The 20,250-nt window shown below is 58.9% G+C and overlaps 1 protein-coding gene across 3 annotated transcripts in view; it reads right to left on the bottom strand.

Moving 5' to 3' along the window:
• The window catches only part of LOC113957902 (receptor-type tyrosine-protein phosphatase V-like), a 39,587-nt gene extending 26,983 nt beyond the window's left edge, over positions 1-12,604 (bottom strand). Inside the window, exons 1-6 of one of the 3 annotated variants that reach the window (XM_027665764.1) lie at positions 12,580-12,604; positions 6,631-6,710; positions 5,596-5,659; positions 3,424-3,690; positions 1,723-1,992; positions 912-1,178 (exon numbers count right to left, since the gene is read on the bottom strand). In XM_027665764.1, the coding sequence (XP_027521565.1) occupies positions 912-1,178; positions 1,723-1,992; positions 3,424-3,690; positions 5,596-5,659; positions 6,631-6,696 (934 nt within the window). In that variant the 5' untranslated portion in view covers positions 6,697-6,710; positions 12,580-12,604. Of the gene's footprint in view, positions 1-911; positions 1,179-1,722; positions 1,993-3,423; positions 3,691-5,595; positions 5,660-6,630; positions 7,040-12,579 lie in introns of those variants that run through there. The other 2 variants (XM_027665766.1, XM_027665765.1) reach the window with 2 other exon arrangements.
• Positions 12,605-20,250: the final 7,646 nt, after the last annotated feature.

Raw genomic sequence — 20,250 nt, 5'->3', positions numbered from 1 at the left:
CACCTCCATCATTTGAGGGCCAGCGCTTCCTCGGCGTTTGGTGTGAATCTGCTCTGCCCAGGAGGCTGGGCTTGCCCTCTCCATTTCCCCCCTGGTTCTCTTGGGAACATCTGGGTTAGCAAGTCTGGGAATGGAACTGTTTGCAGTGCTATGGACGTGGTGCTGGCAACAAACCAGGGCTGTGGTGGTGGAAGTCCCCCTCTCTCAGGGCCCTTGTCAGCCTGAGGACAGAGCCAGGAGGAGGATGGGGGAATGGTGCAATAGCAGGGTCTGGGAGGGCTGCCACTAGACTAGATGGCTCTAAGCCCTGTCCAACCTGGCCTTGAACACTTACAGGGACAGGGCAGCCACAGCTTCTCTGGGCAACCTGTGCCAGGGCCTCGCCACCCTCACAGGGAAGAATGCCTTCCTAACATCTAATCTAAATCTCTCCTATTTTAGTTTAAAATCATTCCCCTCAAACCCTATCACTGTCTGCCCATGTAAAAAGTCTTTCTTGCTCTTTTATAAGGCCCTCCAGAAGCCTCCAGTTCAAACTAGCTCAACTGCTGTCCTCTTGCCTCATTTTTTCTGCAGCCCTTGTACAGCCCTGAGGCAATGAGAGCCCAGGCTCAGCTGTATTGAACACCAGTGGGATCTGCTCCTGGGGAGGGACCACAGGCTGATCCCACTGCAGCCCAGGGAGAAAAGCAGGCCAGCGTTGGGAATCCGCCTGCTGCAGGGATTCACTGGCCCCAGGACAGCAGCATCCCAGAGCTGGGTCCTGGAGTTGCTTTAGGCCAAGTCCAAGCAGAATCACCCTGTGCACCCAGGGCTCTGGCAGGAGACCTTTGGATTCAGAGGCTGGACCAGAGACAGGGAGAAAGCCGGGGCCACCAAGGTCCTCCCCCATCCCTGGCCATCATACTCACATGTCCAGGCAGTGGCATTGGGTCCCACTACAGTGTAGGGCCCGGCTGTGGCGCTGAGCCCCAGCCAGTACTGGGTGCCGGGGTGGAGGTGCTGGAAGGTGTAGCTGGTGAGGCCCCTCCTGGCTGACAGGGTCGTGGTGACTGTCTGGGTGAGGAGGTTGCGGAGCTCAAGGTGCAGCCAGGCAGCCCCCGCAGCCCCTGCCCAGGAGGCGACGAGGCTGGTGCTGGAGCCCGGGCTGAGCCTCAGCTGGGTGGGGATGGAGGGAGCTGAGGGGAAGAGCAGGAGGCAGCGAAGTTCAGCAATGGAGCTGGGCCTCCCTGGACCCTCCTCTCTCCCCGGGGCCCACTATGACCACAGCTGCTCTCTATGGCATGGGGGCTGAAGGTCTGGCAGGGGTCGGCTGAGGGATGTCCCTCTCATGTCCCCTCCCAGGTTCGCTGGGGGGCTCTTGAGGTCCTTCCATGCTGTCATGCTCTTTCAGGCTGCAGGGCTGAGGGGGTGGCAGCCTGGGCAATGCAGCATTCCTGCAGCTCTCGCTAGCCAAGAGATCCAGGATCCACCAGACTGCCCCTCTCCCTCGGGAACACACAAACCCAAGCTGTGGGCACTGCAAGGCAGGCCCAAGGTGTGAAGTTTTCCCCTTGGCCCAGACACTGGGCTCACAGCAGGGACATGGAACACACTCAGCTGCTGCCATCCTACACAAGCCTCCTCCCCACCTCTGCGAGCCCAGCAAGCACATGCTCTGCGTGCCTCCTGCCTTTCTCCCACCCCTTCCCCCTTGGGGCAGGCACACCCATCGCTCCCTACCTGTCCACTGGTGGACACTGGTGCTGGCCTGGCTGGACCCAGTCAGCGTGCTGACCTTCAAGGCGTACTCGCTGCCGGCCAGCAACCCGTTGAACAGGAAGGTGGAGGCGCTGGGCGGGAGGGACACGTTCCTCACCAGCGCCTGGGAGTCGCTGTGGTACAGGGCCAGGCCGTAGCCCTCGCGCTGCCCCGGGCCGTGCGTCCAGGCCGCCCTCAGCGAGGCCGAGCTCCCGCCACTGCTCAGGCTCAGGTTGTGGACGGGTGACGGACCTGCATCACACATGACATGGCACAAGACAGTGTTGGCTGGCTGCCTGGGAGTGCCTGACCTGGCGAGTTGTCTCACGGGCTTGGTGGAACGTTGGCCTTTGCCTGGTGAGGTCCTGGCAGCCAGCTCCGCAGGATGCGATCAGAGGATTGTGGAATGGTTTGGGTTGGAAGGGACCTTAAAGCTCAGCTCGTTCCAGCCTCCTCCTGCCATGAGCAGGGACACCTTCCACTAGAATAGGTGGCTCCAAGCCCCATCCAGCCTTGCCTTGGACACTTCCAGGGATGGGGCAACCACAGCAACTTGTGCCAGGGCCTCACCACTCCCACAGTGAACAATTTCTTTTTAACATCTAACCTAAACCTCTTCTCTGTCAGTTTAAAACTGTTCCCTCTTGTCCTGCCACTATATGCCCATGTAAAAAGTCCCTCTCTCTATTTTAAAGTTCCCTTTAGCTACTAGAAGGGACTTAAGGTCACCCTGGAGCCTTCTCCTATCTAGGCTGAACAACCCCAGCTCTCTCGGCCTGTCTTCCATAGCAGCAGGACTCCAGCAAGGATCCCCCAAGCACAGCCCTATCACCTCCCTGACCTCTCACCAACCTCCCATGGGTGGTGTGGGGTGCACCATCCCCTCTGGATCAGTCTCAGCAGTTACTTTGAATTGAGCAGGGAGGCTTAGTCAGGGACAACACACACAGTGAAGCCATCATTGCTTACCTGGGAGCTCATCTGCTAACAGGTCCTCTGTTCCTGCTGGCCCTGTGGGTCCTGCCACCTGCCTTCCCATGAGAACCAGCTCCTGCTCCTTCCACTGTTGCCTGACACCAGCCCTTCCGCTGTCCAATCTCCTTCAGCTCTACCCTCCTTTTCTAGGTTTTCCACCTTTACCTGCACTGCTTTACTCAAGGATCTTCTGGAGAGGTGCAGGCAAGGGCTGCTATCCTCACCTGAGCTGTTGAGCCACCAGCCCTGTTCCCTTCCCCAGTCCTTGGAATCAGCCAGGGAGGGTGCAGAGCAAGACTTGAGGGGTGAGTTGTAAATGATGGAGATGTGCTAAAATTGTAGAGCAGATGCTCCTTCCTCACAGCCCTTTCTAGACCTCCAGGCATGACATTTTCCACACCTCAGCTCTCTGCAGGCCACATTATGGGCTGGCTCATCATTAGCTACATTATTCCAGGAGAAATCACAGCATAAACCCTGCCCATGCAAGGTGCAGGGACAGGACCCTTCCTCCACAAGGATGAGGGAATGACCCCTGGGACTCTGGGGACCACAAAAGGACCCTAGTTCTCGTGGAAGTGAGAAAAAGCCCAACCTCCCCATGAACTAGTGGGACTCCAAACAGATCTGGGCTCGGCACCCTCCAAAGCAGCACAGTGGTATTGGCAGGAGCCCTGAGACCCTCTGCAGTCCCTGTAGAGTCCTTACTTGTCTGAGCTGTGATGGTCTGGCTGATAGTCTCCATGCAGGCCAGCGTGGCTGTCACCTCGATCTCGTAGCGTGTGCCAGGGGTCAGCTCGTGGAACCAGAAGCTGGTGGTGTTGGGCCCAGCAGACCCATTCTGCAGTTGCCTGCCTGACCCCAGGGAGGAGAGGGCGAGCGAATATCCCTTGGCACCTTCCTCTGGCTCATCCCAGGACACAAGGAGGGAGTCTGACCGGCCATGGTCACTCACGCTGACGTTCAGGAGGGTGCCTGTAGAGGCAAATCCAAAACTGTCAACAGGGAGCCTGCAGAGCCAGCTCCCAGCCCACCCACCCTCACTGGGGTACAACGGGCACCAGCCACCACCATGGATGCTGTCCTGCTTTGATCAGGCCCCCTGACACCGAGGGCTCTGAACAGCCTTTGGGAAAACACAAGAATGCTCAGAAACCTCCATGGACCAAGGTCAAAGGGAGATGTGAAAGAGATGCTCTGAAGTGTGGAGCATCTGCTCCATTGGAGAAAGACCAGAAGGCTTCAGTTCATCGTGTGTTTTGTCCAGAGAGCCCTGATTTAAGGCAGAGAAGTTCCCTGGCTGGGTATTATCTACTGCTTGCCACCTCAGTTGGCTTGAGCCCCCAAAAAAGATGTTGAAGGGCTCTGTGTCCACGGAGAAGTAAGACAGTGGCCAGTAAGGGGGCAAGATGGAAACGGCTCCATGTCTGCCTCTAGCAGATTTTCAGGCACCCCCATCCCCAGCCTAGCTGTAAGTCACAGAATCACTTTTCCAAAGGTTGGAAAAGCCCTCTAAGCGTTTCCCCAGCATTGCCAAGTCCCCAAGTGCCACATCCATGAACTCTCTACTGCTCTCAGCCTTTGGAAAATGACAGAACAGCTCTAAGTGCTAATACGACATTTGTGCAATAATTAGCACTTAAAATTTATGGTGTGCAACATGTTGTGACAGGTTTACATGGGGTCTGGTGCAGCAAGAAAGCTCGAACCAAGCACAGTGACTGCCCCAGAGGTCGCCCCAGGGGTGGCCTTTACACAGTCAGGGAGGAGCAGTGTGGGGTGAGCCCGGGGCAGGGGCACCTTTGGCACAGTTCAGGAGTTGTGTGTGTCCTTCCCACTGATCTGAACACTTCCAGAACTATGTTCCACTTCTCTTCCATGCAATCCTGTGGTTTGGAGCCTGCTGCAATGCTGAGAGCTTCACTCACCAGGCGAGGGCAAAGATGAACACAAATAGGAGCAGGTAGTGCCCCTGGGAAAGGCCTTTTCAGCGCCATCCCTGAGCAGTTCAAGCACAGATTTAGGATCAGACTGCTCAGGAAGGGTTAGTTGAATGTAGCTGGGTGCCCATGGGTCAGGTATCTATACCTGGGCCAGCTGCCCTGGGCTCCCCTCCCTGTCAGCAGACACCCAGAGCACAGGGCACATCTGACCTCCTCTCTCAGGCAGCCCACAGGACTGTGCCCTGCCCTGTGGAGTTCAAGCAGGGATCGTTTGTCACTGCGGGCTCTTTCTTATCTTATTTATGAAGGTATGAATTCTCCACCCACATTTCTCTGCTTCTCCTGAGTTTCCACCAGACTCATTGCCTGCCTCCCTCTGTCACCTTCCTCACATCTGCAGCACAAATGTACCTAGAATGGGCAAGAGGCACCCTGTGGCCCCAAGGCCCCTGACTCCACAGGTAAGCTCCACTAACCACATCACAGACAGCCTCACCCAGGTACACCTTGTGCCCTGACAGGTGCCTGTGGTTCATCTAGGAGAGTTCTCACTGGCACAGGCTGGTGCCATGTGGGTACCGCACTGGCTCCAGGCCCACAGGAGCTGCCTTATGGACTATGATCCTGCCTGGGCAACTGCAGGGGCTCTGAGCAGGGCACCTATGTCTGTGCTGTTGTTGAACCCACCTGATGCTCTGTGGAAGGAGAGAGCTTGGAGCCTTGTCCATCTCTCACAGTGCCCCCCATATGGCTGGTTGCTGGAGGGGGATCGGGCTGACTCTTCCCCTTCCCTGGCCATGATCTGCAGCCTGTAGTAAGCCTAAAGCAGAGTATTTACAAAGCTACTCTCAACTTCAAGAGTCCTGGCCCAGCATATCTGCTCATCTCACTGCTCCAGGCACAAAGACCATTCCTCTTTCCTCAGCCTGGGACTCACCTCTGTCACCACGTGTGTCCTGTCCCTCCAGCCATGCCTGTGCTGTCCGGTTGCATCCCTCACCCTGGGGGATTGAAGGTGTCAAGTGAGAGAGGGGCAAAGGGAGGGGGGCTGAGCTGAGACCAGTGCCTGGGAGAGGTGTCCTGTGCCAGGCCAGGGGTCAGGCTGGCCAGGCAGAGGTCCCACCCTGACATGGCATCTGTGGGCTGGGACCCCTTTCCCCAGGAGAGCTTGTGTTACTTGTCACCCTGCCTCCCCTAGCCAAGGCAGGGAGACAGACTCAACAGATACAGCTTGTGAGCTGCCCTTGCCTTTTGTGTGGGGCCTGGGGCTGCAGACCAACAGGCCATGCCCACAGGTGAAGACCCCACCAAACCAGCCAGGGCACACGGAGGTCTGGAGAGGGAGGGAGTGAGCTCTGGACAGGCCCTGGCAATCTCATTCCCTGTACAGGCACACCTCCTTCCCACCACCATGGGGGGAGGATGGAGGGACCCCAGACCCCCGCGGGCTGCACAGAGCTCCCGGAGCCCCCAGTACTCTCCCCCAGCAGCGGGGACACCCGTCTGCTCGCAGCCTGCTCCCAGCAGGGTGTGCCCTGCTTTGGGTTGGCGTCAGTTCCCCCCGTGTTAAAGGAAATGTCTCTGCCCACTCCTTGTCCCGCAAAAAGCCATCGTCTTCCTGGCGTTCCTTCCCCTCGGCTCCACGGGCAGGCTCGTCCTGGCTCCCCACGGACTGCGGGGCTTTTGGGAGAGGAGAACAAAGGGCCGGGGGACCCCCGGGACAGCAGCCGGGCCATTCCCGGGCGAGGAGCCGCGCAGCCATGGCAGCGGGGACACGCTGCGGTCCCAGGCGCTGCGGCCAGGGGGGCAGCGGGGGGGCAGCGGGACCGCGAACGCCGCTGATGTGGCGCAGCTGCACCGGTGAGAGGAGCCCAGAACGGTGCCCCCGGCGGGGCAGGGCTGTGCTGAGCCCCTCGCGAGCTGGGACCCGAGAGCTGCGGAGCCAGAGGGGCTGGGGCAGCCAAGCGCTTACCTCTGCCGGGGTCCCCGGGAGCCGCGGCACCAACAGCACCAGCAGCGGCAGCAGCGGTGGCCTCATGGGGACCTGGGTGGCTGCAGATGAGAGGGATGACAAGTCGGCGGGGGTGGGGTCAAGCTTCTTAGCAGCGGCTGTCCCCAGCCAGCCCCTTCTCCCACGGCAGCCAGGAGCCGCGTCCCCACATGCTTTCCGAGCGCGGGTGACAAGATGACATCACTGGGGACCAGGCAGAGCGTGGCACCTCGGCCGGGCCCGCTGTCCCTGGGCAGGGGCAGAGCTCGCCTCCGGCCCGGGAGGAGCCCGGCGGGGGCGGCTGCCTCTCGCCGGGCGCATTTGTTGTTGTCCCCGCGGGTCCGTGTCCCTCTGCGGTGACTCTCGGGCGGGTGCGGGCTGCGGGCAGAGCTGCCGGCCGGGGGGCTGGGGCGGGGGGGCTCGCGGGGGCTCTGCGGGGCTGGAGCCCGCTCTGGCATCAGCAGGAGCTCGGCAGAGCTGGGGGAGCTGGAGCGGGAGGAGCGGCAGGGGAGGAGACAGGACGGGACTGACGGCGGCTCCGGGCTGGGAGGGAGCTCCCGAACCAGCCCCCGGCGCGGGGAGGGAGGGGAGGAGGGCGCATCCCCGGGCTGCGATGCTGGAGGGAGCGAGGGCACGAGTGTGGCCGTGCTGTGCACCCTGGGCTCGCTCTGTGCTCGCGCTTTCAGCTCTGTGTGCATCAATTCCTGCGCAGTTGCGGCTGTGGAACGGGGGTTTGGGTACGTCGAGGGGCAGGGACTGGGGGGTGTCTCTGTGCGATGCCCTTAACACAGCGGCCTGCAGGCTGGGACAGGGGGTGCACACTGTGGGGTCCTGGGCCCTGCATCCCGCGAGCACAGAGACGCCTGGACCACTCTTTGGCCATCTAAGGGGGTGGCTGGGGTGAGCCGTGCCCTGTGCCCGGGCTGTGTAGGCACTGTACTTTGGGGGGTTGCTGTGGGGAGCAGTCTGTGCCTGCCCTGCTGCGGGCAGGGCTGTGCTGTGCGGTGCTGTGCAGTGTCTGTGCAATGCATGGCAGGATGCCAGTTCTGATTCAGAGCAGAGATGCCATTGGCTTCACATCAGCGCTGGAGATCTGGGACAGTGCTGGAAGAGGTTCAGTGATGCATCAGTCCGGAAGCCAGTGCAGCCTTTGTGGCCGTGGGAGTCTGTCACAGTAGCCAGCACGGCCACCAACAGGGGCTATTCAAACTCTGCTCATTGCTCTGAACCACCAAGCTGTCAGGGTGGGTCACATCCCCCATCTGCTCTTTGGAACAGCAGAATCCCTCGCCAAAAAACTCAGAGGTTTGTCAAGTGGGATCTGTGATAGACAGAGCAACCCACAGTGCCTGGACAAAGACATGGAAAGCCTCAGCTCTTGCACACAATTGAGAAGCAAGTGGGACGCAAGGAACCTGGTCTAGGACCCATCTCCAACCCCAGGTCCATCCTCCAATCCTTCTGGCAGGCCCCAGGCTGATAGACCCAGCTGGAAAGGGCCTAGAGAGCATGAGGCCCCTTCACTTTGCATGGGTGACAGTTAATTTCCCAGGTCCTGGCCAAATGGGACTGGTGCCAGGAGTTCGGGTCCGTGGTCACAGTCACGTCTCTGCAGAGGTCCAGTCCCCTGCCTGGAGCAGGCTGAGGGTAAAAGAACCCTGGCCCTGCAGCTCAGCTCAGCAGTGAGAGACACAGAGATCATGGAGGCAGCAGAATGTGATGCCTTGGCTCCAGCATACGCAGGATTTTTAACCCTTAATGCCAGGAGCCCCAAGGGCTGAATGCAAAAAATGCCACGGGTGCACCTCTCCCATGGATGGATGCCTGCGGGAAAGAGCTCTGGCTCTTGGAAGTCCCTGGGGTTTCCTCTCAGAAATAAGCATTTGGGACTGAGGTCCACCAGCAGCTGGGGTGATGGGGCTGACCCATGAACCAGTGCACAGCCAGCTCTGGAGACACCCATCCCTGCTGCCAGACACTGGCGTGACAGGGAGCTGAGTGCAAGGTGGGTGCTCAGGGGCACTGGGGGCGACGTCCTCCAGCCACTGAGATGAGTGGGGAGGGAGTCCCCCTCCAGGACCCAGGCGAGGGGAGGTTTGGAGTTGGCTGCTGTTGTCTCCAGTGGGCTGGGGACTGTTTTTAAAGGCCCCTTTCCAGAGCTGGGTGGCTGCAGCCAGCTGGGAGGAGGCTGGAGCTCCCCGCTGCAGCGAGGGCTTGCCAGGTTTACCCAGGGGCCCAGAATGGGATTGAGGAGGTTACAGCTGGCTGGTCCCCAAAACACATTCGCAAAGAGGCTTTTGGTGGATGTCCCCACAGGGGTGCATGGCAGGGTAGAGGCTGTCAGCAGAGGTGATCCCACTTTGGATGGGGAGCATGGAGCTGTTTGCTGCCATGAGCAGCCTGGAGGGTCACCTGGAGGATGGTTGGGGCAGAGGCAGTGCAGGCAGTGAAGGCTGGGGATCATGTGGTGTCCCTGGAGCATGGCAGGTGATGGCAGAGCTGAACTGGAGGAGTCCCTGGCTGATGAAGCAGGGGTTGGAGGTGAGGATGGAGGGCCTTAGTACTCTGGGAATTGTGATTCAGGGGCATGGGGCAGGAGGGACCCTTGATTATCAAGGAAAACCCTGCGAAGAGGTGTTGCATGCCCCAGTGTCAAAGGCCACTTCCCATTCAGTAGTGGCACAGACGGGAGGTTTTTCCAGGCTACAGCATCAAGGTGGGGCTCCTCTAGCTTCAAAGCACACCAAAGAGCAGCCCCAGGCCAGCAAGAGGGCAAACCCAGTCACTGGAGTCCTGGGAAACTCCAGCTGGGTTGTGCCTGCCCTGCCCAGCTGGGGAGAAGCTGAGCCCTTGTGTACTCACTGCACCTGCCTGGGCACAGCCTCGGTGTCCCTGCACCAGCCTGTCTGCAAAGCTGGCCATCTCTACCTCCAGCCACTCTGATGGAGTCACAATGGTGGGATGTGGCATCTCCAGAGCTTGTTGGAAACCAACCTCTACTGTCACAGCCTTGCGTGGGGGCACAGCTTCCCCACTGAGGCAGTTTCTCCAGACACTGGCTTGGCCAGGGAGCAAAGGGTCTGTTCTACTCTCCCTGGTCTCTGGGCTGGGCAGCCAAGCAGGGATTCCTGAAGCACAGTGTCTCTGTCCCCTTGGATCCTGCTGCCATGCTGTGCCACTGCCCCACATCTCCCCATCCAGGAGGAGAGGTGACCCCCCACTTGGCATGAGGATGGGCTTGGGAGATGCCTTGCTGCCCACCAGGATGGGATTGGCCTCTGAGCATGGACCAGGAGGTGTCCCAGCAGGTTTCTCAGCCTCTGCATGCTGCTGGTGACCCGTCACAGGGCACACTGAGCTGTCACGCCCCTGCCATGGGAACACACCTCCAAACTAGCCCCACTTATTTAACCTTGGATCCCAGTGGCTGTGCTCCCTGAGCTCAGGGAGTTTGGGTTGTGCCTGCAGTGGAAACAGCCCAAAGCACTGCTGGGAGCCAAACCCAGGCCCCATCCCTGGTGCCACAGCACTTGGCAGCCTCCATGGGGGACAGAAGCTGCTCATCCCATGCCAGCACTGCCCTCGCCACGGCCACCCCAGTGACACCGTGACACCACAGCTAGGGACAGCAAGAGAGAGAGAGAGTCCTCCTTGAGCTGGGGATGCCAGATCTCCCCTTCGGTCCCCCCAACAGTGTAGCCTTCAGCTGTGCCAAACCCAAAGACGACTGCAGAAGGTTTCTCCACCCAGCAGCTGGAACCAGGCCTGGAAACTCAGAGGCTGCCGAGTCATCACATTTTCCGCGAAGCAGCGAATGCTACCACAAGGCGCAGGGGGGTGGGGACGTCCCGCCGACTGCAGGGACTGGAGAGCTTGGCTGGCCAGAGCTGGGAGCTGTGAGGAGACCATGGCACTGTGCAGTCAAGCCACCACCTCTGGCAAGGGGCAGAGCCCCAGCATGGGAGATCATCCTTGCCCCATGCCCTGGAGGGATCATCCAGGAGCAGAGACGGGAAAGGGGACCCCTGACAACTGTGGTGTCAGGTGTTGTTTATGCTAAGGGACAACAGCCACAGTGCAAAGGCCCTGCCAGGCAAAGGCTCCAGGTTGTCCTCCTGGGCAGTTCCAACTCCAAAGCAGATAAGGGTCCACCCCCTTGGCACTCCATGCATTGGCCTCCTGTCCAGGTGCTCAGAACTGGCAGCACTGGGCTTGTCCCCACTGAGGCATCTCCTGGGCTTGAGCATGGCCCCACATGCCTGGTGGAACTGGATGCCTCCCTAGGAAGCACTTGCTGGGGTGAGGGTGGGCAGAGTGGGCAGCAGAGTGCGTGCCTGTGGCATCCAAGGGTCCCAGTTGTGCCACAAGGTCTGGCGAGGTGACATCGGCAAGTGATGCTCCCAGGGCTGGGCATGGGCAGAGCCTTGCAGGGTCCCTGCTGGAGGACAGCATGTGGGTAAGGACACTCCCAGAGGGACTCAACCTGTCACTCAGGGTACAGCCATGACCTGGTGCTGTGAGCAATGCAATCACTGCACAGAGGAGCCTCTACCCCTGTCTGGATGTGCAGCCCCATGGGAGCTCTGCCATCCGTCCTTGGGCAGGACCCTGTGCATCCAATCTGGCACCCCGTGACAACTTGTGCCCAGGGTTCCCATGATATGGGGCACTGGTGCCACTGGGATTGGGCTGGGAGCAGCTCTGGGGCTCCTGTCCTGCCTCAGCCCAACAACAACATCCTTTCAGTCCCTCTCCCTTGGTATCTCCTGGTGTCCATCAGCACTGTGAACTGCCCCAGGTCATGATTTCTCCCCTCTGCCACCTCTGAGGTGCCTAGTGCTGCCTGGGGCTGAGAGTGAGGAACAAGGGGAACAGGCTGCTCCCAGGGCAAAGCCTGCAGAGGATGCAGGTGCTGCTGGGACTTCTGTCTCTGCAAGGTTCACACGCTGTAGTTCTCCAGCCCTAAAGCCTAGAGCACTGGGATGCTCCTTCTTGCAAACGTTTAATCATTCCCACGTGAAGCCCTGCCAGCACTGCTGCTGCCTCCTGCCCCACGCTTCCAGACCTTGGAGCTCTTCCCATTTTGTTGCAGGGGGGGAGGGTGGGCAGGCAGTCGGGGATGTCACCCCTCTGCCTGCACAGCCACACTGTCTGGGCTGGGGACAGCCAGGAGTGGCAGCAGTGACTCTGTCACCGTCTCTTGGGTGATGCTCTTCGCTTCCCCCTGCTCGCTGCTGAAGCCCTGGCAGCTGAGCCCGGGATGCCTGTGGGTGCGAGCCAGGCGCCTGCAGAGCTGGGAAGCGCAGGGCTGCGGTGACTCGGGCACGCCCAAAGCCGGCAGAGCCGGGCAGACCTGCTCTGCACCCCCGGGGCGCGGGTGCCGCCCTTGGGGCTGAGCAGGCTCAGGGCTTCTCTTCCCCTGGCCAGGCAAGAGGCACTCAGTGGGGAGGGCTGAGAGCAGCCTGGACAGTGCCTGCCCCAGACCTACTGCAAGTAGTGCTGGGGCAGCACCTGGATGGTCCCAAAATCACCCACCCCATCGTCAACAGCCTGTGGAACCCTGTGGGGCTCTGCTCCCACCCTGTGATGCGGTGCCAGCAAAGGTGGCTGGTGGTGCCAGGATGCCACAATCACAGAGCCAAGAAGTCGCTATGAAGCAGCTCCCAGTGCTCACTCATGCTTCACCACGCTGGAGAGCCCAGGCATGAGATACCCCCGTGCAGGCACAGCTGTGGAGTGCCAGACTCTGCTCCTGGCACAGCCACACTCAAGGGCTGCCCATCCCCTGCCGCCCTCCCGGGGTTGTGGCATCGGGTTTGCCCGCGCTGTGCCAGGGCACGGGAGGGTCCGCGCTCCTTTCCTTGCCGCACACATCCCGGCTTTGACGGCGCATCTGGGAAGAGGGAGGGGGACAAGGAATGGGAGCGGTACCTCAGCTGGTGGGTGTCCCCGGCGTGGTCCACAGCCCGTCCCCGTGCGCCTGGCGCATGCGATGGCAACTTGACACGCTCCCACTTGCCGTTTGCTCTGCTCGAGCACGGCCCTGACGCTCAAGTCTGGGCTGGTCCGGCGGGAAGGCCCGCCTGGGCTCGCCCAGCTCTCAGCAGCAGGATGCTGGGGAGGAGGGATGACAGGGATGTCTCCTGTGGCCCCTTGAGAGCAGAGGTCTGCACTCCTGGGGGCCAGGAGCTGCCTGCCACACTGCAGGTTGAGCACAGCTCACACCCCCCCGCACCTCGCTGGGGTTTGCCCCACATGCTGCAGGTTCAGCTGGGTGCCAGGGGCCCCTCGTGCTGCTGCTGCTGCTGCAGAGGGCCAGGGAGAGCCCCAGGTCTCTGATGGAGCCAGCACAGGTATCCAGCACGTGCACCAGCCTTGAAGGTGTCTGTGAACTGTGATTGTTTAAGGCTTTGCTGCCCTGAGCCCCACTGGACCAGGCACCGTCCTGAAGTGAAAGCATCCTGACTCCTCAGTCCCACATCCAAGGAGATTCAGAGGAGCTGCTGTGTTGGCTCAGGAGCATCCCAAGAGCTTGTCCAGGATGGCTCTTATCCTCACCCTGGTGAATGTGTAGCAGCTGGTCCCACAAGGGAGGGTCACACATATTTCAGCCACCAGACAAGAGCCTTCTGCAAACAGGCACCTGTCACTGCTGGTGTCCCCCCTGCCTCAGCCAGCCTAAAGCTCTCTGCAGACAGCAGGGAGAGGGACAGTGACAGGAAGCCCTGGGCACTTCTGCCATGCTCAGCAGTGCTGTGAAAATCCAACCTTCAAATTTGGAAAGCAGCTCAGTTTCCGAATACTGCTGAAAATCCCACCTGAAAACGAAACCAGACCCAGCCTCTGGTTCAAAGTTTCCTGTATAAAAACAAACCTGCTGATGGCTTCATTTACACACAAAAGGCTTTGTTTTCAGGAGGAAGGTCTCTTTTTTTGGAGGAGTAAACACAAAGCCTGCCCATCCTCCATGTCTCCGCATGGGAGGGAGATCGACCCGGCAGATCAGGTCGCCAGCAGGGCATTGTCCCGTCTTGCTGCCTGGCTGCTGTCCCTCTCTGGCGTCTCCTGTGAGCAGACTGCTGCCTGCAGCACTGCCAATGCCAATGCCACTGCAATGCCAACACCACCATCACCATACCCATCTGCAAGCCCGGGACTGAGGCTTGCACAGCCTGTCCACGCCCACCCCCATAGCTGGAGGGTCCCAGGGCATGGGGACAGGTCTTTGCACCATGGCAGTCCCGGGGAGCTGTTGTGTGGCACCCAGGGCTGCTCCTGTCCCCACAGAATGGCTGCAGCCTTGGCAGTGCCTGCTTATACAGCTTCTCAGCTTCTCCCTGGCATTTCCCACAGCTCCTGGAGCCAAACACAACATGAGCCCGTCTTGTCCGCTGTCAGCAGTGCCTGCAGCTTTCTGCATCCAGCCCCAGCAGAAGCAACTCTGCTTCTTCACAGGAGCAGTTGGGGGAACTCCTCTGGGCTCTACTCCCCCAGCCCAGCTGCAGGGAGCCCCAGTGCCACCCTCCCCAGGCAGAGGCACGTTTGGGGTTGGCACAGCCTGGCTGCTCCCCAGGGCACTGTTGTAGCCATCCAGCAGTAGTTGCTGCTTGGTACATGTCTTGGCTGCAGGCACAGGTCCTACAGCCATCGATTGCCAAAGGCTTTGCTGGCAGGAGCTCGGCCTCACCAGGCAGGTGCTGCGGTTCTGGAGCAGGGGTGAGATGCTTGCAGAGGGATGCAGCATCAGCCTCCTCCACTGTTGCCTGCTGACAGTTTTGTCTGTCCCTTCAGCCAAGGCCTCTGCTGCTTGACTTGGGATGGTGGGACCATTCACTGGGTCTTGTAGAGTGACACAGAGCTCAACCTTGTCTGTCCAGGGGTCCCCAATGAAGTGTCCACTGAGTTGAACATCCTGGTTTGAGGGTTTGGGGGCATGGAGAGTCTGTGGGGCTTGGAGACCTTCACAGATGCCAGACTTGGAGAGCTGGTCCCTACCCAAGGCACTGGCAGAAGCTATTTTCACCTCTGAGCTGGAACACACCTGCTGTGCCTCAGTTTACCATCCACATGCTGGGAGGCAAAGGTGCTCTGCTGCTGGAGGGGAGGGAGGGAGGGAGAGCAGGCTGGTGACAGGCATGCATCAAGCTCTTCTGAGCCTTCTCATCCCCTCCTGGGCTCTCAGTAGCGGTGCATTTGTCATCTGGGCTGCAAAGCCACGCTGTCCTGCATCTCCCATGGGCAGTGCAGCTGGGCTGGGCTGACTGTGGGGCCCAGAGGGACAGCCTGAAGGCTCGGTGGGATCAGCCTGGCTGCTGTTTGGCTTGAGTCGCTCAGCTAGGAGAGCCTAAAACAACAAACATCACAGAATAAGGGAATGTTTCACTGCTTTTTTTGGTTGAGTGGTTTCCTGTGTTCTAAGGAGCCCTTCCAGCACCTCTGGGCAGAGGACTTGCCTGTACAGAGCCTGGTCCCAGAGCAGACCCCCACCCAGGAGGCACCTGGCAGAAGAAGAGGTCAGAGAAGATAATCTCCAGGATCAGCTGTGACCTTTTCTGGAGACCTGCAGCAGGAGACAGCACCATTCCTTCTCCTCTGGGCCAAAAGCATCCCTGAACATGTGCTTGCACCCAGCACAAGGATACCACCTGCATACACAGCCTGGCTGTGATTCTTAACAGACCCTTCCCACGGCCTGACACTCCTCACAGGCCTGGCCAGTGGCTCCACAGGCTGCCCTGCCAGGGAAGTGGGCATTGCTGGGCTCAGTGTGCTCTGGTAGGTGCTGTGGGGGTCAGGAATGTCTCAGCACTCTACAGGATGCTGCTGAAGGCAGGGACAAGGGCAGGGTGGCCTGTGACATCCCTGTTGTATCTCCTGGGAATGCAGAGTGAGTGTCTCCAACACTGTCATCCCTGCACCCCACCTGTGTGTGCAATTTCAGTGTTGTTCCAGCCTGGAGTCCATCCCTGCTCCCCCAGAGCCTGTCTGTAGTGGTGCACACAGGTAAGGTCACCCTGCCTGGTGGTTTCCACCCAGCTCCTGCTGCCACTCATCTGCTCCCTGCCCAGTTCTCCTGCTTCTTCTCTGCCTGTCACCAACCTCCCCTGTGTCCTGGAGGGTACCAGGGCTGGTGGGACCATCCCACCAGGTCTCCAGGGAAACACACAGATATTTTCTCCATTGACAAACATCACCTTTGCCCTCCTTTGCTGCATGTTGTTAAAAGAGACCATTGGCAGAGTCTGAGCTGACAGCCTGTGCCAGCCCCTGGGGCCTGTCTGATCACTGGGGAAGAGGCAGCAGAGAGGATGCTGACACACAGGGTGGCTGTCACTGCTTGAATCCATCCTGGCTCTTCGTGGGAGATAGGATCCATCTGGACCTCTCCAGGGTCCATCCTGGATCCTCACAGGCTCAGCCTTCCCTGACTATGACAGAAACGTAAACCAGCCCTTTGCAGGGATGGGGCAAAAGGCAGACATGGGGGTCCTGTCAGAGCCCCAGAGCCAGTCAGTTCTGCAGGATATGGCCCCACACATGACATCTCCTGCCCAGCTGGTGTGGGCAGCAGGTCCCTGCCTGGCATCTGCTTCAGGCCGCTGCCCCAGGGCTCTGGGGTCCTTTGGCTGGACTCCAGCTCCCCAGAGTGGAGCAACCCCAAAGCCTGCTGAGGCATCCCCACTAGTGCTTCTGAGGAGAGGCTCAGGAGACCCACAGGAACAGGACAGGCCTGAGGGGCTGTGAGAGGAGGTGGAGATATCATGTTCTCCAGCAGGAGCAGGATCTGCTGCAGTGTCGTGATGCCAGGCTGGCTGGTGGTGTGGCAGGGCAGGGATGGCCTGGCCTAGCTGAGAGCAGAGCTTACTGGCTTTGCACCCCTCTCTGCACCCCTGTGAGTGTTCTGTCAGTGCTTCCCCATTCTCTTCCCCTCTTGCCATCAGCACAGATCCCTCCTACCCTCTCCTGGTGCCACAGACCTGGGCCCCAGCACCACAGGCAGGTGGTGGCTGTATCCTGCATTACAGAGGCACCCACCCTGTCCCAAAATGCCCCCCACAAACAGAGGTGAGGTATGGGGAGAGAATGACAGTGGACTGTGCAGAACTGCACAGTGACCTGCCCACCAGGCACCATGTCTGTGATCTGCTGCTGTTCCCCATGGTGGCAGACCCAGTGCCTTACTCAGGGTCACTACAAACACCACCCTGGTGCCAGCCCCATGGCTCGACCCTGTGCCCCTGCCAGCAAGGAGCAGGACAGGGTGCTCAGCAGCCTTGGGTGATGGAGACAGCTGCTGTCTGGCAAGGCATGGCTTTCACAGGCAAGCAGCCCAACGCTTGTGCTGCATCCCAGGCTCTGGTGGCACCAGTTGCTGCCTTGATTTCTCCTCCAGAGTCAAAAGCTCCATGGCTCCATCCTTCGACTCTCTGGCAGGAAAGGTGTCCCTGGTCCCACAGCAGTTAGGGACCCCCCTCAGCCCCGACAGCAGAAGGAAATAAACTAAAAAGCTCACAGTTGCTTTTCCTCCAGATCTGGGCCATCTGTGGCCGTGAGCACCATGGTTTCCCCACCGTGAGCTAACAGGAGTATTTCTGATGCCTGGAACTGGGATAAAACAGGTGTGCTGTGAGCTTCCATGGCTCAGACCTATGGCTGCAGTGAGACAAAGGGGACTCAGAGGCATCACACAGCATCTCCCAGCAGCAGCAATGCATGGTGGCAGCTTCCTGAATTTCTGAGGCCAGAAAGCACAACCCAGAACAGCTTTCAAGAGTGGACAGGCCCACGCTCTGTCATGGGCGTGAGCTGGAGGAGCAGCACTGGGCAGACCTGCATTCTGCCTCTGCACTGCTGCCCTCTGGCTGCCTCTGCTGAGCCACAGCCAGTCCTTCGGCTGGAGAGGTGGGACCTGCCGTGGCTGTCAGGGGCTCTGCCTCTTGCTATGCAAGAACCATCACAGAATTGTTCAGGTATGAAAAGCCCTCTAAGATCATCGGGTCCAACCATTAGCCCAGCACTGTCATGTTCACCACTAACCCATGTCTCCACGTGCCACATTCACACACCTTTTGAACACCTCCAGGGTTGGTGACTCCACCCTGGGTAGCCTGTGCCAGTGCCTGATCACCCATTCAGGGAAGATATTTTCCCTGAAATTAAAGCTGCTGGTATATTCTCCCTGGCCCTTTGGCCTCAGGCAGCTGCATCCACAGATCCATCCTGTGCTGGGGCCAGAGGGTACAGGCAGTCCTTAGTGCACAGTCTGTCCAAGGTGAGGTTAAGAAACTTAACCCCTGTGCAGTGACCAACTCAGCATTGGTTGGACTCACCACAGGTATTTCTGCAGTGGATGTTGGCTGATGATGGCTGCTTTAACCATCCCTGCTTACTATCTTCTTTCTAGCTGTTATCAGAAGAGGATAGAAGAGGGCTAGAAGAGGATCTTTGCCTTCATCATAAAAAGTCACTGCTGATCCCAGACCAGAAAAGCCAGCACTGTTTGCCCTTGCCCAGTGGTGCCTGGGTGCAGGCTTTCTTGCAATAAAAATGGAAGTGACTGCTTTCTAACCGCTTCCTTTCTTTCTGAGTCTCTCTCTCTCCCTCCTGCCCCTCCTGCCCAGCTCATTTCCTGTTGTTGGTAATGGCCCCTGCACCTGATGAGAGGTAACTGGGCTCAGTGTCCTCCCAAAAGGAGCAGCCTGGGCTGGGGGCAGCAGGGCCGTGCAGGGCAAATCCAGCTGGGCTGGGCAAAAGGCTCAGCCTGTGTGCTGGCTGCTGAGGTCCCCACTGCTACAGGGTGCTGAGGGACCCAGGACAGGAATAACACGATGGGTCTTCAGGATTTTCAGGCCTTTTTGTGCCTTTTTCATTGAGAGCTTCTTTGCCCTGTGTGCTGTGGGGAGGAGCTGGGGGGGGTTTCCTGTTCCTGGGAGACTTCTCCCTGCCCACACAACTCACAGGGTTTTGCAGGCAGGTGCTGTGCTCTGGAGCCTCCTGAGGGGACATGTGTGTGTGTCTCCTGGCCTGGAGTAGCTGCTGCTTGCTGCCACCCCACAGGTGTCCCAAGAAAGGCAACAGCTCACTCCCCAGGGGAAACTGAGGCACACAGTGTTTTCCAGGCAGCCTTTCTAAAAGCAAAGCCTTCTTAGAGGCAGACAGGGAAGGACAGGATAAGCCCAAGTGACAGATGGATGAGCTGGGTGATGCCACAGGTGCCAGGTGTGTCTCCAGCAGTGTGTCCTGAGTGACCAAGTCACTCAATGGCTCTTGCTGTGCTTCTGTGGCTTCTCCACTGGTACTTGTTGGCTACAGAGTCAAAGTCTCAGCACCTTGGAGGTCTGGTCTCACGTGTAGGCTTAGATCCCCTTTACTTAGAACCAGCCCTTAGGGACATGGTTTAGTGGTGAACATGGCAGTGCTCAGTTAACAGTTGGACTCGATCTCAGAGGGATTTTTCTACCTTAATATTTCTGTGATTTTGTGGCTCTATGCACTTGACTTAGGAACAATCCCCTATGCAATTACTGCATTGTAAAATGAAGCTGGAGAGCTTGTTTCCACATGAGGAGAGGAATAAACCAAGCTGATACAAAGCACTTTTACTCTGGGAGACCTATCCCAGGGGAGCTGTTCCTGTGCCAAGGCACCCTCTTTAGTCCACAACAGCACCAGCTTTGCATCATTGTTAGCCCACCCTGGTAGGGCTGGTGGTTCACCTGCTCTACCTTTCTGCTGGCAAATTTGGAGGAAAGCTCAGCTTGTTTGCAGGAGTTGTGGGAGAATATCTAATTCCAGAAACCAAAAGTGGTTCTACTCAGCAGTCATAGAATTATAGAATATGCTGAGTTGGAAGGGACCCGTGAGGATCATCGAGTTCAACTCCTGGCTCTATGCAGGACTCCCCAAGAATCCCACCCTGTGCCTGAGAGCCTTGTCCAAATGCTTATTGAACTCAAATAGGCTTGGGTATGTGACTACTTCCCTGGGGAGCCTGTTCCAGTGCCCAACCACTGTCTGGGTGAAAAACCTTTTCCTTTCTAATCTAAGCCTCTCCTGACTCAGCTCCTGCTGTTCCCTTGAGTCCTGTCACTGGTCCTGAGAGTGAAGAGATTGGCACATGCCCCTCTGCTTCCACTCATGAGGATGTTGGAGACCGCAATGAGGTCTCCCCTCAGTCTCCTCTTCTCTGAACAAATCAAGTGATTGAAAGAAGAAAAAAATCCAGCAGTTAAGCAAGAAATCCAGGTGCTAAACCCTCCTCCCGGTTCTCCTTGAGGAGAGGGCAGAAGCACAGGGGCTGGCAGGATCAGCGGCGATGCCTTGGCAAGACGAACCAGCAATTGCTTAATTGCTCCCAGCCCGAGCCAGGCAGGAGCAAACGCTGCACAGACTGTCATCAGCCACGGGGAGAAAGGTCACACACCGGCTGCCTCTGACTCGGTGCCCAGGATCAGCTCCACGCCGGTGGGATGCCCGAGGGTCCAGGCTCGCCTGCGGCGCTGCGCTGCGGGCTCTGAGCTCCCGCAGCCCGGAGGACGCTTGTGCCGGGGCTGTCCTTGGGAATGCGCTCCCGTGGAGGACTCCGGAATAGCGAGACGCTGT

This window comes from Corapipo altera, unplaced genomic scaffold (genome assembly GCF_003945725.1).
Source record: "Corapipo altera isolate COAL_440 unplaced genomic scaffold, ASM394572v1 202, whole genome shotgun sequence".
NCBI classification, from domain to species: domain Eukaryota; kingdom Metazoa; phylum Chordata; class Aves; order Passeriformes; family Pipridae; genus Corapipo; species Corapipo altera.
This window is presented reverse-complemented; position numbering and strand designations above follow the sequence as displayed.